Source organism: Nothoprocta perdicaria, unplaced genomic scaffold (assembly GCF_003342845.1).
Source record: "Nothoprocta perdicaria isolate Ctin4 unplaced genomic scaffold, notPer1 scaffold_42, whole genome shotgun sequence".
Classification (NCBI taxonomy): domain Eukaryota; kingdom Metazoa; phylum Chordata; class Aves; order Tinamiformes; family Tinamidae; genus Nothoprocta; species Nothoprocta perdicaria.
The window spans coordinates 3,559,739-3,578,441 of NW_020455666.1; the positions used below are offsets into that span (position 1 = coordinate 3,559,739).

Below are 18,703 nucleotides of genomic sequence, written 5' to 3' on the forward strand. Positions count from 1 at the left end.
TGTAAACATACTTAATGTTAACATATAAATACAAACTCAATCCATTGTGTACTGTGGCACTGAACTTAATGGCAAACGTATAACTTGAAAATAACATAGCATGCCAATAACAGAGGTCCCTAAATCAATAAATACCTTTAAAATGAAGAGAACAGTTCACAATATTAAAGCAAAGAACTTGAAACCAAATACTATAGTACAGTCACAGAGGAGCTGTTCAATACAACTGTGTAGGTGAAACAGTTGTCACTAAAACTCCCTTTAAAAAAATAAAATGTTTGTTAATAACTCTTATTATCTAAAGTTAGGTAAATCATGCCAAATAGCACAAAATACAGTAGCTGGAGAATGAAAAATAATTTGGTAAGCCCATCTAATTCTTCAGTATAGCTGTGTAGAACTCAAGAAGGATTTTCTGTTCCTTCTTTGACCTTTCTTCTCTTTTCTTCCAGAGTTTGTTTAAATACTTTTTTAAGAGTATTATAAACATATGGTCCATTTTCAGAATCAAAGTTTGTCTAATAAAAGGAAGAAAATATTAATTCAATTATTAAATATATGCCGCATAACAAATTGCAAAGTAGATGACTAACATTGTTAAAAATCTAAATTTTTAGCTTACAAATGTACCATAGAAAGTATGCATTTAATGCTTGCTATCAATTTTATGTTAAATAGACAGTAAAATAAACTAGCAGAAGGAGAAATGTTGTGATTGTTTTAAGAGGCTGCAAATCTGTAGATTTACAAGAGTTTGTGAAGCCTATGATGAACTTGATTTTGTTTTCCAAATAATTTCATTATTGCTGTATCTGAGAAGAAAGCAGCTTTGAGCTGAGTGGCTCAGAGCTGAACTTTCTTTACTAGGTAATTCCAAAAGCAGAGGTGCCTGTTATTTATATATAACCTAAAATAACTGAATTACAGCATAATTTCAGAAAAATGATTTAATTTGATGGAAAGACACTTAGTAGGACGAAATCTACCAAAGTGTGTGGTAAATTCTCCAGTGGCTAATTATTCTCAGCATTTTGATATGATCTTTCCCCAATTTGAGATATTCCATGAATTGAAGTAATCTAGATGTAGACAAACAATACTAAAGTATTAAACACATTCTACAAGGCTCCAGTGACAGGACTGAATTTTGTTGGGAATATTTCCAATCTTTATGTAGGCTGGTAATTGTAAAATATAAACTTTGAAGTAAATAAGCATCAGTACAATAACTGTGAAGGAACTGCTGTGATTTTTAACACAGAATACCACTCTAACCTTCACAGTTCATAAAGAATAAATACAAAGTCATGGACAAGTGGTTACTTGCCTTAGTGAAAGCTTTAATAGCGCGAGCAAGCAAGGCCTCCTCCACATCAGCTGGCAGCGTTTGCAAGTTCACCACACAATTCAGAATACAGAGGATAGTCTGACACTGCTCCTGGTGAGTAAATGGAACAGCAGCTCATTAGGGGAAATCTTTTCAATTAAAATCATCTAACTTGTAATTTTTGTTAATTGCTGTTGAAATATCAGACTGTGCCTTCTTGTACTGAAACCTTCAGGTGGAGGTGTTGGGGAGGGGATATTCAGAAGCCTTAAGAGCTGCTACGTTTTTTTTCTTTCAGCCATGATGGGAGAAAGTCTTCTCTTGTAGAATATCCCACAAGCTGCTCTGGAAATTTCGAGGAGGCCGGGCATTCACCTGGAGACTTGACTTCCACACAGGCTTCCTCAGGCACAGCAGCACTCACGCGAAGTTGCACACTAAAGGTGAGACTGGATCTCGTCAGCCCAGAGYACTATGCACATTTAAGACTTGGATTCCCAACTAAGTATCTGCCTCTCCTAGCAGGTCTCCTTCACCATGAAGGGAAGTTCCTAGAAGTTCAATTAGTTAAAAGAACAAGTAACAACCTCAGGGACTTCTGAGAAGCTAAATAGGAAAGGATAAGATAATGTGAGATAATCAGTAATTATTTTAAATTAAAAGAACTTTCCCACACATTTATAACAACTGTCAAGTACTTGATGAAATTGTAAAGATAAAACCATAATAAGGTGGAAGAATTTTGTGTCCTCAGGAAGAAACATGCCATTTTGAGATGAAATTGAGAATTCTGAATGTCATGAAAATGGCGAGAGCACAGGAGGCTCTGACCTCTTGTTGAGTGAAGCTCAACAAGTTGAGGGCTCTAGGAGGCTGTTAAAAGGGGCTCTATTTTCTCCATATTTCAGAAGCAAAGAACGCTCAGATAATTAGGAAGCGAACTTGTATCATTTAAAGATCTACAATGAACTTTTTATTTATCCTACATCTAGCCCTTTGGAGAAAAGACAATTCAATGGGTTTGGATCAGAAGGACCTGTTTTGCATATAGATTTCAGAAAACTCATGGCTGGAGTTTTGAATTACATAATGGAATTTGGCTTGGCTTCTGATTCCTTGAATTGGCAAATTCTTCCTACTCCTTGTTCCAACTCTGCCAAAGCTGATGGATTAAGATGTTTGCTCAGCAAATATGACAACTCTTAGCATACCTGCCAGATTTGACATTAACAAAAGCCATCCATGGAGTTTGCTGGAGAAAGTTTCTGCCTTTGCCTCAGCTGCAGAATTTGCAGGTAAATAGGCTGCTCGTGAGCTTCCACTGAACAGAGCTCAAAGGTAAGAGCTGCGATTTTTCTTAGAATATTCATCACCCTGACACTGACTGTGACTCTTACCAAAATAATCATAATTTTGATTTTTACAAATTGAAATTGCCTTTTAAAAGTGTAATTTCCTTTTCTAAGGGCAGTAAGCAAATAGTTTAAAATAYATTAACAAAATATATTGGCAGCAAAATAACATTTCCCATATACAATACCTACCTTTCTCAGTAAGTTAAGYGCTTCTTGTGGTTCCGTGCAATTTTTTGCCAACATGTCAATATCATCTTTGGATATAACAGGTTCTTTCAGTTGCTCTATCCAGGACCACATCAAGCTACAGAGGATAAAAGGATCTCTCTCACTACAGATTTTATCCCAAGCTCCATCTTGAGAATTCAGTTCTTTCTAAAAATATATAGATAAAAAGCATCATTTATTTACTTTTATAACATTCTCTTTGATTGTGGCAGCACTTGGCTGCCTAGGCTCCAACATAAAAAGAATTGACTTAGCAGTTATATATATTTCTATTTTTTTCTAAAGCATCAACATTAATCAGTGGAAATACAAGTGATTCTTTAAAACAGAAGGATGACTTAAATAGTACAGCTCAAAATCTCTATCTACTAGAATACATAAAACAGCTTTGGATTCCTTCTTCAAAGCAAGTCTTACTAAGAGGATTTGGTTTTGAGGATAAGCAGTTACCTTTCTACCAAATTGTTTTATTTCTACAGACAGAATTCTCTGATTAGCTGTGAGAAAGCAGCTAATTAAAAACTTGTTTTTTAAAAGCTTAAAACCAACGTAACTTTAACTTTAAAATTTGTAGTACTTCAATGTTAGCAACAGCCAAGTTAAAAACAGAGATAATAGCATCAATTTTCATTAGTTAGGAAACTGAATGAGCATGGCCAGAAACAATGTTCTGACCTCCTGTTAGAGACCAGAATGCATCTGTTCATTTTGCTTATTTTTGAAAGATCCAGCCAGAGCTGACAAATGCAATCATTTACTTGATCAGAACATAAATCTCTGTCCTTGTATGTCATTTCAGAGGTCCCCCAGATTCCTTTCACTACCTACCGGYGGCATTTTTGCCATTCCAGGGATTAACCTAGGTGAAATATGCAGAACATGTAACATTGAGTCAAGTTAAAAATTACCTGCCACATTTCTACCTTCTGCTTCACTTCATCCTCTCCCAGAAATTCATTTATATTTGCAAGTGCTTTAGCTGCCAAAACTCGTCGGGCTTCCAAACTTAATTCTGATTGCAAAACAATGTGTGGAATTGACTCTGACAGATCTTTGCTAGCCTGGCTTTCACATCCCACATAAAAGCTTGCTTTAGAAGAAGAGGAAGAATCGGAGTCCTGAGAAGCATAGCCTCTTCTCTTATACATATTACTCTCACATTCTGCTCTACGACCAGCTTCTTTGCTAAATTTATGCCTTGATGTTCCAGGTTCCCTGGAATTCTGGAGAGATGCCAGACCTGAAGAAAAGGTTCTGCTGCGCTGTACTTCTTTGGTAGGTTTCCTTCTGTGGTAAAGCGAGCATCCATCTTCTCGTCCATCCAAATTAAATTTCCCCTGGCTCCAGAATGTACAAGTGTTACGCACTAAGACTTCTTTGTTTAACTCCAACGTGGGCTTTTCCCCACCTGCAGCAGAGCACTCATCGACACTGTCCTGCTGAAGCTTGCTGTGCAGCAGTATCTGAGTAGGTACCGTCCATACAGTTTCCCTTTGGTCTAGGAGAAACTCGGTTGTCCTTAAATCTGACTCGCTRTAGCTTAGACGCCTTTTCATGTGTGTGAGCGGCTGAAGGCTTGCAGCATTCCTCCTCCTCCACAGAGGATCGTGAGCATGTGCCAGGGAGAAAAGAGCATTCTGGCCCTCAAAAGCAGCTGAGTGGGTTTGGGAGAAYGACTCGGAGGTATCGCTGTCCTGTCGTTCTAGCTCTTTATCTAGATGTGTGGAAGACAGCTGAGAAACCGTCTGCTCGATTTCTGCTGACAGGTCTGCTATGTCTAACAGTTCTGCCTCTATCACTTGTCTGTTTTCAGCTATGTCTAGCAGCAGTTTGCAAACTAGGTGAATAAGTTTTGGCACGTGTTTGAGATGCCTGCTCTCATAGCCGTGGAGTAGATGTCTCTGACGGGTCAGGTACTGAGCCAGTGTCACTGTGTGCGCCCTGGGCTCACAGCAGGCAAATACGTTTCTCAAAGGAATCAAAAACTGCGTGAATTCTCTGATGCATAACAGCTGCCCTCTAGTCTGAATAGAATTGGGCCTTTTTGCTCTAACAAAAAGAATTGCCTGATCAGCGGTCATTCTTGTTGCAAAAACTAGATAGCAAGCTATTAGAACACCTGCAAAATATAAAGACAAATATTAGCTGAAGATTACAGATTAAAAGACTACAAGATTAAGATTGAAGACTACAAGATTAAAATGAATATTCAGTAAAGTCGTGCAAACTGAAAATGAATATAGGCAAAGATACAAGTTTTCTGTCCTTTGTTATGTGATGCTATTAAGTTAGTAAGGTTGCATTTGTTGGACTGCAAGGTCCTAAGGGCATTCTCACCACACTTAACAAGTTATGTCTAGTAGTTGCAGCTGTTTTGCTGCAAAAAATCAAGAGCAGTGCTGGCTCCTACAGAAGGGTCTCAGGTAGCAAGATAGCTCTTGAAAGGGCCAGAAATAATTTAAATTTCAGATACTTAAAAAAAAAAAAAAAAAAACTACTTGATCTAACAATCAGTGATAGGTTTGTAAGGGTAATCATATAATAACTGTATTCAAAAATGAATATGTACTGATTTTTTTCCCCATCAACAGGAGGCTATCCCATTTCAGTAAAGAGAATTATTTTATAGATTTAAAGGTTTTGTAACTTTGTTTTTTATGTCTGTGAGAGGTTATTTTCATATATAAACCTTTAGTTTTTTTAACCACTCGATAGATGTACATCTTGCAATGATTCAGGAAAATTAATATACAACCAGAGGATCCTTTGCATCTTTAAAAATAAAGTTCTGTTCATTTTTGGAGTAGAGGACACAAACCTGTCCGCCCAAGTCCTGCATGACAATGAACAGCCACCCTTCCTTCCTGTAAGGCGAAAGTCATGACTTTTACCATATCCARTATAGTGGTGAGAGATGCCACTCCATAATCCTTCCATCCAAAATTATAAAAATAAACTACAATGAAAAAGAAATAATTATTTTCAGTTGTACAGAACATGAAATTTTCAATAGTGTATGAGGTGGAGAGATGACCAATAATAAATGATAATGTTAAAATGGCATAAAGGATCCAAGAATAATCTGGCTACATAATGTTTGAAAGCTCTAAGAAAACTCAATAAATATACAAAACTACTAAAGACTTGTCAAACTAAAGTTCAGCTGCAATGCAAATGGTATAATAAAATGAGTGATTCATACTAAAATTACAGAGCTATATATAGGTAGAACATTTTTTTTTTTTGTGGGAAATAAAAGCACTTCTCTGTTAAATACTCTTTCTTATACAGAGGTAATTCTTCTCATCTCACCATAATATGAAAATCCAAAATTATTGTCAATACAAATATTCTCAAATCAAAGGAATGACCATATTATAGTCTATGTAAAAAAAAAAAAAAAAAAAGCATTGTACCAGAATTTGCAATACATACAATTCATGTTTACATATTTAAGAACTAGGTAGAAAAAAAGAGAAAAGAAAAAAAAAATCTTATTCCAAACACCTGAATAATAAGTTGATTCTTGGATAATGTATTATTCACTCTTGATTACATTTGCGAACTTTCATTTTTATATCCTTTTTTTGTGCAACATTTCTTGCATAGCTGCTTTTAACATACAAGCACTCAAGCCAAAACACTGCCAAGTGCCAGATCAATAATGAATGTGGAAGAGCAGCAGGAGTCTAACTTACTTCCAGCCTCCATGAATGTTTCGGGAAGGTAGGTGAAGCCACTCTCTTGTTCCAGAGGATTCCCACAGCTTGCATGCTCCCCAGGTCGCTGAAGGTTAATTATGGTTTTTATGCTGAATCTTAAGCAAGGAATAGATGAGTCAAAGTATTACGTGCAGCCAAAAACCTCATTAATACCTAGTTTCTGAAACACACATTTATTCTTAGAGGAGAGTAAATCTTTACCTGTATATTGTTAAAATGAAAGGATCTTTACCAACAATCCAAATCTACGTTGAAAGAGAAAATGGATCAGGAATTACATGAGTAATGCTTGTAAGAAGTAGTGATTAAATCTTTTACCTTTCAAATTGTTCAATAATGTTGTACTTTTCAATTAATTCTGTCGAGGGCCGAGCTGTAGCCAGTATGTTATCTGTTATCCTAAGAAATTAAAAAGGTATTTAATAATGTCATTATCATAATTGCTTGGATATGAGTGTACCAAAACTAGAACACCATTTCATCTTCAGGAAAGACAAACCCCTTGCTGATTACATGGAAACTTTATTTCCATAAATGTCCACTGTTGTATATAGTGTTAGTGATAAATCCTGTTTAGCTGATGCAGACATTATATATCAAAAGACCATTACTGAAAATGTTCAAAGTCAAGGTGATTAACACATTAGAAAGCTCTTCTGAAATTTGGACTCTAATCTATGTTTGGCTCTTTATGRTTTTTTAAGATTTGTTTGCTTCTGAATAGCAGGCAGTTACCAAAAATCAATAAAAATTTAAAGATGGATTTCATATCAATGCTACCAGTTCTGAATATGCTTTTGTTGAATACTTTGTATTATTTCACCTTCGGTAACRTTTTCACTTGTGAGTTCTGTTATGAACAGATTTTAATTCATTTGTATTTGATGCCTTAGGAAGAATTATCTGTAACCCAGAAGAGCCCAGAAGGATATTTGTTTGCTTGTTATTTTATCATCAGTATTTCTGCTTTTGAATATGAACTAAACTCACTGGAAAAAATATAGTCTTTAATTGACTTTACAGGGCTATGTACAATGCCCATTATAGTTTACTGCTAAGTGGTAATTCGGAATCAATTTATCATTCTGTTTTATACTTAACCTAGCAATATTTGAGGTTAAAACAGCAGAAGCTTATGTTAATAGAATTCTCYCTTAATAAGCATAATAGATGCAGTTACATGTAGTGAAGGAAGTGCTGCATATTACCAGGAGGAGTAGAGCCCCTTGATGGCCTGCTCCTCGTCGCTCCATCGAGCAGGGTTCTCGTACTTGCAAGCCCGGCCGCCGCATGCCATCGAGCACTGCATGTGGCCAGGGATGACGTGGCGGAGGCGCTCGCCCATCTTGGTGTATTTTGCTGCTGGACGCCTTGAASTCCCTAGAACACAGGCAAAACCAGATTTAGGAAGGAAGCTTGCAAAGCCACCTCCACCTTAAAAGGTATCAGTTTAATCCTAAATTGATAGAGTTACAAACATCATAAATATATACTTAAGATTCATTTTTCAATGCAGTCTTAAAGTAAGACTCAGAAAAAATATTTGATTTCCTGCAGAAGTTGGCATTTCTCACARTAACTTTACTTTCTTTTGATAAATATACAAGTGTGTGATAACCTTTGCAACAAAACAAATGTCGCGATCTGAAAACAAAAGTAGTTAGCACACCTTTACCCATGCACCACTGGCTTTTATTATCTGTTCTCTGCAACCAAGSTTTTAGAATGAAAAGCACGTATTAAACCCTGAACAACAACAATAAAATCAAATGAAGACAATTTAAAATACAGCAAAAAGCATTTAAAAATACACACTTTATGCAAATATAAAACATAGCTGACAGAACAAAAGTTTAATCATTTAACACACACACACAGAGAACTGCCTACAGTCTTAATGAAAAGTACTTTACTTTTTTTTTCAGGAAAAGTTGCGTTCAGCTCCTCGGGGCTCAGAGATGATATGGCCACCATGACCCGGTGAGTTGATGATGACAGTACCTCTACAGCGGAGCTCCGGCGCCTCTGGATTAGGCGGAGAAGGGGATCAGAGGAAGAATGCCTCCGACCCTGGAAAAAGTTGCTAAAAATACTGGCTGCTGACCACCTCYGAGGTGAGCCCTGCATGGCTGCCCAGCGCCCGCTGCGGCTCCGGGGATGCTCCGGTGCCAGCTCCAAGTTGCTCAGGGCTGGAGTTGCTCCGAGCTGAGCATCTTTCTGTCTCATCTGGCAGCTCCTCGGGATAGGCTGAGCTGTCTCCATAGAGACACACAAAGAACCACTGATGCCAGCTATGCTTGTGGCAGCTAAATTCTGTATGAATTGATTCTGTTTGGGACAAACTGTTCCACTGCTGATGAAAATAGTTGCATTTCAAATGGATAATTTTGAAGTTGGATGAGGAACAACCAAAACATTTTCTGTAAACAATGTGAGTATGTAAATAACACGCATTCAGAATTTGCTAAGACACAAAAAGCTATATTCAGAAGAACAATCAAAATGTATTCGGACACTGCTTTCTGAGAAATCCTAAGTAGGAACATTATACTCCCCCACCTTCTGGTTTAACATTCCACAACCACCTCTCTCCCTCCACTTAGTTGTTCCAAAATCCATCATTAGCTCTGTAATAATTGGGATTAGTGTGTTCCTACTGAAATGGTTCAGTACATGGTGAATTGTAGACTGTTCACTCCGGACCATTCATGTCTTATAACAAAACACAATTTGTTATTCAAAACAAAAGGCTTATTTTTTTGCTAGGCCCAGTATTTTTTATTAACCAAAGCTGTTAGCCCTACAGAGTGAGATAAAGCAGATTATGGGGAGGCGAAGATATATCAGCTGAGTGCTTTAAGCTTTTGAAGGTAGACATTAGGTGGCAATTTTCCTCCCACTTTGCTTCCAGTGTGCTAAGAAGGAGAATGAGCTGGACGGAAAGATTGCAAGGTTCTCAAAAGCACAAAATTCTCATGCTGGCAATTATATGGAGAACAGACTACAGCAATTTTCAAACAAACATCTAGAAACATCTGTGAATATCTATGCTAAAACATCTCTGTATATTAGACTGTATTTTAAAGATTCTGAGATGGGGGGAAAAGAGAAAAAGATGTAACTTTGTTCAATACTCAAATTAATCCTGTTGCACTTCTTAGGCCTATCTGCTATCCTGAGTCTGAATTTACATTTCTCTTTGTGCAATGAAAGCAGTCCTTTAAGAGAAATTTGCCTTGTAATGAAAAGCCCTCTTCCAATTTTAAAACAAAAAAGAGGAGGCAAAAATCTACTGTTTCTTCTAGGTACTGAACAGGAATTAAGTGAATGAATTTTGAATACTGCATCCCTGCTAGTAAGAAGATATAGTAAGGACTTCTGTAGATACCAAGCCTGAAATATCATGGAAATAGTCAAGCTGGTTCTGTTAGCTCCTGTCTGAAAATTCTGTGTTCTTATTCAACACTACCAATAACATCAAGAGCTGAGAGAATATTTAAATGGTGGAAGAGAAAGGAAGTTGAAAAAGGGTGTTTCAAGAGCTTCCTTTATCCACTGAACATGCAAATTGTTTTRAATTAATCATATTGCACTCTTGGATTAATTTCTTTCTCTTCCCAGACTTTTCTTCAGTGTACACCAAACAACAGTGGAGACAGAAATGAGCAAGATAAAATGCTGCACACCGTTATTTTCCCCTTGAATCCTGTAGGATTTGCAAATGCTTACCCAAAAGAGTGAGTCATAACTATATCCTATAAGAATTTAAATATTTCTTTGATTTTTTTATCGTTGCTGAAGATTTGTTTGTACCTTCAGAGAGCTAGGCAGTTTCTGAACATGAAAACGACATTGTTCTTTTCCTTAAGAGGATATATCTGAGAATATGAATGCCACAGAAGAGCTCAACATGATAATGTATTGTGATGATGATTAGGCAACGCTGTTCATTTTTGTTACRCTTTGTGCTTATAACTTGAAAGTAGTTACGCATAGGAATTTATTCACAATTTTTCTAAGCACTTCCTATGAATAGCATATTAGAGAAAATGATTACCTGAATTCATATTTGCAAGATACACACTGCTTTCTAGCAATGAAGGATATGGCAGTTCATTTTGCAGCAGGACTCCTGCAGCCATTGCAGTACCTGTTGAAACGGTAATATGTTTACTGTAGAACCACAGCAGAAGTTCAAAACACAGAATGAGATGAGTGCCTGGCGCTGACTGGAAAATGGGAGAACTGTCCAGAGCTGTTTAGGGGTCAGATATGAACTGTATTTCTTGTTTATATATATATGTATATATTTCACAGATTGGTAGTCTGTCCAGCACAAAAGTAGTTTAGCAGATTCTGTATTAGCTGAGCATGGTCTTTATAATTTGTGTTTTATATGGACAGGAGTCACTCAAAGAATTTAAGGTAATGTCGCCTTCATTTTCCTAAATTCAAGGTAAACATGACTGGAAATCTTGAACTGAAATCCTGTAAAGAGCAGCTTTGATGATGTTTACAATATCGTTAGGGCAGCACTGTTTCTAGATCAGACGATTTATAGTTGCAGTTTATATTTTCCAAGCAGACCATCCCCAAGTTATATGCCTCTCTGTTCTCCTTCTTCCACTCCTTTAGTATGTGGATAGGTTTGAAAGCACCAACATGAAGATTCCTCAGAGAGAAGCAGAGTACTATGATTTGGGACAAGAATTTCTTCCAGTGTTGATGTTATTAAAGAGTATTACACTTCTATGCAGATCAAAATAGTATTAAAGCTAAAACAAGTGCTTGAGTAAAACAAWTTTTTTTTTCCTATTTCTATGTACAATGTATTTTTAATTTTTAAAAGATACTCTTCTGCAATTTGTCACAGCAGCAACTGATACTCTCAGATGTTACAGAAAGAAGCAAGAATCCTAGAATGTTATTCTAGGTCATGTTCCCCATTAGCTCTCTGAGGGAATTGAGTCACATACCTTGCAGCCCTCCTATCACCTTAATCACATCCACTGTGTTATCTGTGTGACATGAATTTCTATTGCCATGACAGCAAAGAAGCTGCTCTTTTAATCTTGGTTTCTCCATATAAAAAACGGAGCAGTATCTTAGGTGATGTTCTATCTGTATTTTTTCCACAGGAAGCAATGTCTTTAAGCTTGCAGCAACACAGTAGCGTAACTAGCACACAGCAAAAAACATGTTATCAGCTGATCAAACTATACAGCAGTATGATGTTGCCTGAGGGGAAAAAAAGGATCTCTTGGAATCATGATATCAAGCATTAAGGGAATATTTCAAGGTTTACTGAAAGGTTTATTTATATTATCAAGAGGATTATTTCCCCACTGCAGTGCTTTTGTATTCATTTTATTGTCCCTYTGTAGTATTTTTGAGACTTCTTCTCGTCTGAGCAAACCAGTTCCTAACAGAAAGCATATGTTGGTTTTGTTGCCTATTAGCTGCACCGCTGATTCATACAGTGCATTTGATAACAGATGAGTAGTTGTCAGATCCTGCTGACTGCTTCCTAACTGCAGAAAGGTGCATTTTTGCAGAAGATTGAGGTAGTCACGCTGTGCTGTCGTGGGGGAGATTGAGTTTGTGCATCCCCTTTCTTTACAGGAGGGAAATAGCCTCTGGTCCACCTCTGTCAGCCTCTGGTTGTGATTTCCACTGGAATAAAGGTGCCTGTGCTGCACAGATATAGCAGGAACAGTGAAATGCCAGGTAGTGAGTCGGCCAGTTGGGGTATCCGTGCTGCACGGTGAAACAGGGTCTGTGACTGACTGTGCTGCAGGTTTACCTGGAAAGGGTACCCTGGAGGGCCCTGCTCCTGGTTCACTTGCTTCAGGCTGCAGCATGGGCTGGGAAAATGTCTTTTTAGTATCTCAGGATCTGGGAAGTCTTCCTGGCTTCCAGACACTGGCAGGTCCTTGCTCCTCAGAGCAAGGAGTAAAACCAAAGGCTTTAGAAGCCAGAAAAAGAGCTATAAAGGCAAAAAGCAATGCAATAACAAGAGGCTGTTATTGCAATGACAATACAATCAAGTCCCGCTTGACTGCAGCAATAATATGGCTATTTAATATATGTAACTATTATCTTTTGCTCAGAGCACGTTTTCGAAACAGAGTTTGTGTTCTAGCCTGGGACAATTCCAACTGTGCCAGTTCAGCTGCCAGCACAGCACTAATCCTCTCAGGAAGCTTCTCACCGGGTTTCTGAGCAACTACTTGCTAATAGTGAGGTCCCGTTTCCTCAGATCTGTGTGCTGGGGTAATTCAGAATACAAGAGCGGAGCAATGTATAAGAAAAGCTATATTAAATCTTAAGTATGATATAGGTAAATGCTGATGACCGATTTATACCTGACACATAAAATATGGGGTTTATTTTACTAATTTCTTGCATTTTAAGTCATCTGTTCTCTTTTCTAATGCATTCATGCGCAAACACACATTTTTATCTATCTATAGAAATATATAAAACTGCCAAGTGGCCAAATTTTTAAAGGAACAAAGTTGACTGCAGATGTAAGGAGGATCCAGCTTAGCTTAGTAGCAATTACCCAGCTAGCTCCAAGTATCAGTCCCCAGCCTGTACTTATCCTTATGAGAAACTTTGCTTTTGTGAGTAGTCCTACAAATGTCCACAGGATATTTATCTRAACAAGAAATCATATGGGAAAATGTTTCATTGCCAGAAGGCAAACTTCTGGAAACCGCAGTAATTGAGATATTTAATTCCTTTACGTTTTTTTACAAATAACTTAAATACAAATAATTTAGTTATATGTACTTTACACAGAGAGGCAGTCCTACAACTCTTGTAAAGCTCTAGTGACTTCACTGGGAACACAACCAGGACTGTTTTGTTATTTCCATATGCCTTTTTCTCCCCTTTAAGAAAAGTACTCACCATCTGTTTTAATAAAAGATGAATGTCATTTTTATCATTAAGCATGATATTTACAGAGGATTGAGGCTGCTTACACATTCCAAAGAGACAAAAGAATATAATTCATTAGAATATTATGTAGGTGTTGCCCTGGTAATGCTGTATTTGCTATGAATAGATTTTTGACATAAATTACAAGAAATTGCAACCTAAGCTGATGGACAGGCCTATCAATTGACTTTGTTCATAGTGTTCAAGTCACATCAGCTTCCTGTGGTAGTGTTAGTGCAATACTTAACAGAAACAATTTTAAACTACCTAGAACAGGCTGGCAACCAGTAATTACAATTGAGAATTATAAAGGAGATGGCGTAAGAAATGAATATATTAACTGTTCTACAAGCAAAACTGGTGACTCAGATATTCTTGATCATGAATATCTTGTTTGCTGAGGTAGCCTATGGTTTGTAAGACTGACTATATACAGAAAAGTAAGATATTGTCAGTAATGAATTTTAACAGCATTCAGAAGTGAAAAAGTTTTTAATTGAAGTTCTGCAAGTCAGAGGAATTATTTTTAAAATAATCAAATAGCCAAAACGGTAGTGAATAAATCTACATGCATTTTAGTAGAGATTTTGAATAATTCCAATTTAACCCCTTACCTGTTGCCCAGCAAAAAGAATGAGTGACAGTTGATCCCTTCATGGTTGCAGTACCGAGCACAAGCAGTATGTAGGGAAATTCCCGCTTACAGAAGAGAAGCTGAATGATGCTGCCCCAGTATTTCCTGTAGTTAATTGGATTCAGTGCTGTAATCTGGGAGGAGCCAGTAACTATCTTTTCTTTATCTTAAGACTGCGTGTGGGGCGCTGCACGGCCTATGCAGATAATCATCCCCTAAACTGCTTTCTAGAGCTGCTGAGATTTTAAAGGGATTGAGGCAAACAGGCCACACCAATCTGATGTTTTAATAGCTGAATCCTCCATCTCTTCTTTCTGTTCACCTCATCTTCCTATTATTAACCACAAGAAAATATATATATATATTTACTAGGTGATTACCTAGTTACAAAAATAATTTTGTGAAGTTATATTAAGCAGAGTGATGCTATTAAATTAATTTTGAAACACCATGAAAGGAAAATCATGGGTAAATATTTTGTTATTCATATCTGTAGTTATATCCTGAAGAAAATATTTCATTTCTCACCCAATATAGCATAAACATCACTGAAGTATTTACATCTAGTATGAATTAACTAAACATAAGATCTCAAAATACCAAAAATAAATATCTCTAGATCTAGTGGAGATAATCAAGTAAGARCTCATCATTAATAATTCCTCCCAATGTTGTTAAAGAAGTACAAGCCTCTATGGATGAGAGAGGTGTCCTATTTAAATACACATGGAGCTGCAGGAGACAACTCTCTCAAGGGTGATGCCAACAACCTCACTTATTGCAGAGACAGTCGCAGCTAAACACCTGCCTTTGCGTGGCCAGCAGGGATGGAGCGCAGAGCAGGCCTAAATTGTTGGTCAGGTTTTGGAAACACTGATAGTCACGTTGCACCGTGTTTGTGCTGCGTACTGCTAATAATTCAGAATTAAGAAAAATCCATGTATTCCTTTATACAAAAATTAATTTACTGAGCACAGAGACAAATTTACAAAAGTAGTCCTTAAAATTACGTTTAGGTTGTTAATAATCTTGCCTGTGTATGAACTAAACTGCATTCCAGTCACTTTAGCAGCAGTATACCTCACATATATGCATGTATTGACATTTTTTTGAGAAAAAAAAAGTATTATATACAAATTAGTCTTCAAAATAATTGTGTACAATTCTGAAAAAAAAAACATATTAAGATACCTTAAAATCACAGTTATTCTCAAATTTACTCTTCCATGAGTGGCTGTTTTACTTTGGATCTATTCTTTGCCATGTGCCATGGTAAATATATCTGCTTACAAAGCTCGTAATCACTCATGGGTGAGTGTAAAGTGAGATAAAATCCACACAGAGAAAATCTTTCTGGGGAAAATAAACTGTTTTCAAACGAGCTTAATTATTATCAAAACGAAAGTCAACATACACAGTTTTGTGTGTTAATTATGAAGACAGAAAATAAGTAGTTAGTGACTGCTTGTGAGTCTAATGAAGAAAACAGAAATTTCCATGTTCAATACGTGTTTAATTTTGAAATGCATTCACCACCCTACGTGATTACTGTGTAATTTCTAAATGGACGCRTTTGAAAGGTGGTCAGTGACATGCTTAGTGATTACTTTCATATGGCTGATGTGGATAATATAACACTAAGGAACCTGTTTGATTCTAGAGGGAGTTTAATTTTTGGATGGTTTTGAAACCTGGTGTAAGAGCATCCTCTTTTGCTACATCTATATGTGAATATTAAGTATTTGGTGGGTTGCTCTCTTCCTAGATCAGAACTCTTCAGCATAAACAGCAATTCATTTGTCTGAGAACTATTTTTTTTCTAGCGATCTGCCAAGTTTAGCAAGTTCCAGGAAGCTGTGCCAACTGTGTTTGTTCAAACAGGGCCTGTCATCCTATTTTCATCAAGACAAGGGTTTGTGCTAAGCGAGTATGACTTTTTGGGGGGAGTTAAACATTACGTTAAAATAATCTGCCATTTTCAAAGAGTACACAGAGTAGGTGGGATGCTAGTGACTAAACTAATAGTCTTTTTATCTGTAGGCTTGGCATTTTCCTGTTGAAGCAAAATGAAGAATCACAAGACCTCTGGAAAATTCTACTGAACTATCATTGCCAATCAACAATGTTAACAAGCTTTCTAGGTAAGTAGAACAGCGTCTCCCTAGAGCAGTACGGGCTATTTCACGGCTACCTTACACTGGTCTTAGCAAATTCATCTGTCCCACTGTCTTAGGTACTAATTTTCAAATTAGGCAGGTAGAAAACTACATCTTGTAATGAGCTGGATGCAATTAAAATGTTGGACTGCTGTTAAGACTGCAGTGTTTCCTTGCTGCTGCCTAGCCTGAATTGGAACATGAAATTATAGTACAATTTAAAAATTATCCAAACATAATTTACTTTAAGGGTAATGCTAATTTAGTACAAGCTACRTATTTAGATTCCTTGCTGGCTTTGAACAAGTCCAACTTTGCCTTTTGCTTTCTGTGCTTCTTGTAGCTCGGCTAATGAAAATCTTTGTTGCTCTGTTTTCAGGTCTCTAATGCTTATATTAAAACACTGCCAGGAAAATGGTAGTTTTGTGTACTTTTAAAATTGTATGAATTTTTATGGAAGACTTTGGGATTTTGCTTCTGGATTAATTTTTTTTACCTTCTGGTCCCTTAGCTATAATGCAGTATCACACAGAAAATCAATCGTAAAAGCTGGTTAAAGCCCAGCTTTGGTTCCCAGCACTGGCTACGTGGCACGGTGGTGCCTGTGTGGCTGTAAACCCCTTATCCAGTAATGCTCTGCTTTGTGCTAAAAGCACTGCCTTGGAAGTAGCCAGAAAATGTCAGGGTTTTTGAAAATGGAGGATTTAAGAAGAAACCCTTCTTGCCTAAATTTTGTAACTTATGAAGAGTTAATCTGGTTTGCGATGAACTTTGCAGATGAACTGTTTAATATATGTTAAATTTCTAGGAGCCTTGGATCTCCCAGGCATGCGCAGAAYCTGTTGTTTATGCACAACAGAACTTAGTTCTTCAAAAAGTGGAAATCTAAAAATGCAAAGTGCATGTAAGATAACTCCGTCCTTTTAATATTTTGTCATTGGCCTTTTGCCGAGGAATAGAACGGCCAGGCTGCGTATCACGGAGGACCACTTGAGTGAGGAGCTAAAGGAAGGTAATAAAGGGGTCAAGAGCAAGAGCTGCAGGTGGCAGGTCCTTCCGTGGGCATCTCCTTGCTGTCGAGAGCAGCTTAAAACCAGGTAGGTTTTACAGTATTTCTTTTTTTTTTTTCTCTAATTTAAGCAGTAACAAGCTGTTTAAAATCAAGGGKAAATATGCTGAGAAGCTTTTCTGTGTTGTTGCAAAGAAAACTGCTGAATACAAGGTGGGAAGCTGTTTGCTCTTTGTTGTAAGAGTGCCTAAGCCCCAAGGTTGTTTTGGGGAGGCCTGGCAGAGGCCAAGGGCTGTTTTCACAAAGCTGTGCTGCACAGAATGGGGAAGGCCAGGGGTGCCCACGTGCACAAGCGGCACGAGAGGCGCGTTTTGCTCTCAAATGTGGGTGTTTTGGGCACTCGCAGCGGAGCCGGCAGTCAGCCTGGGCACTGCCAGTGCAGCCRCTCCCAGGCCTGTGGAGCAGCCCCGTGCTGGGAACTCCGTAATTCCAGTGACTCATTCATTTTAAAAGAATTAAGGGGTTTTATGCTCTGTGCCTTATTTTAGTTTTACCAATATTTTAATTTAATGCCTTCTATCTGTGTTGTTCAAAATGCCTTTAAATTCACCTGTGTTGGTAAGCAACCTGAATTGAAACAGAAAGGCTCCCTGTTGCAGTGGCAATTGGCATGTTTTTCAAAAAATGGATAAAAAAATGGATCTGAATTGAGTCCTTTTTTTAAAAAAAGTAGGTCTCATCTTAAACTCTGAATGGTATACAGCAGCATTAAAAAAAAAAAAAAAGTCTAGCATTAAAATTTAAAGATTTGCAAACTGTACTCTTTATGTAGAAAATATGTTGCTGTCTGTAAGGCAACCCTGTACCTTACCTGAGCACATCTTGCCCATTTAGCCCCCGTTTGACACAGCGTTTGTACAAGCATCGCTTCCTAGTAAGTTTCAGCCAGGTGCTCTTTGGGACTTTGTGCCCCTCACCTGCAGTCTTAGCAGGGACCGTGTCGGGTATTTTTGTTGTTTTAATAGTGTCTCTGCGAGGCCGAGCACTGGCTCAGGCCGGGGCTAAGCCCTTCCAGGGCCGTGGCCCGGCTGCGGGTGGCGATTACCTCGCTAACTATAGCTGTGCCGTGACACACTTGCGTACCTGCCCTTCCCGCCGCGCGGCACGGCGGGGAGCTACGCTTATTCCACGCGCGTGTCGCTTGGGGAGGGGTCCGCGGCGCTCGCAGTGGCCGGACGGGTCGCGGCGCTGCGGTGCCGGGCGCCGCCTGCTCGGGGCCCTCTCTGCCCGGGGTGGCCCCGCGGCGGGGCCGGGTCCCGCGCGGCCG

General features: G+C 38.0%; 1 protein-coding gene and 1 long non-coding RNA gene across 2 annotated transcripts; one reads left to right on the plus strand and one right to left on the minus strand.

The window, feature by feature from the left end:
* PTPDC1 (protein tyrosine phosphatase domain containing 1) lies at positions 1-8,827 on the minus strand. The gene is made up of 9 exons (XM_026046032.1): positions 8,546-8,827; positions 7,841-8,012; positions 6,951-7,031; positions 6,609-6,727; positions 5,729-5,866; positions 3,819-5,029; positions 2,872-3,057; positions 1,328-1,438; positions 1-518 (listed from the first exon to the last, which is right to left on the minus strand). Exons 1-9 carry the CDS (start codon positions 8,757-8,759, stop codon positions 402-404), a joined length of 2,349 nt encoding a protein of 782 aa, XP_025901817.1. The 5' UTR covers positions 8,760-8,827; the 3' UTR covers positions 1-401.
* Positions 8,828-10,266: 1,439 nt separating this feature from the next.
* LOC112953041 lies at positions 10,267-17,393 on the plus strand. Its single transcript, XR_003250506.1, has 3 exons — positions 10,267-10,369; positions 16,252-16,352; positions 17,327-17,393. It is a non-coding gene; the product is annotated as an uncharacterized LOC112953041 (long non-coding RNA).
* Positions 17,394-18,703: the final 1,310 nt, after the last annotated feature.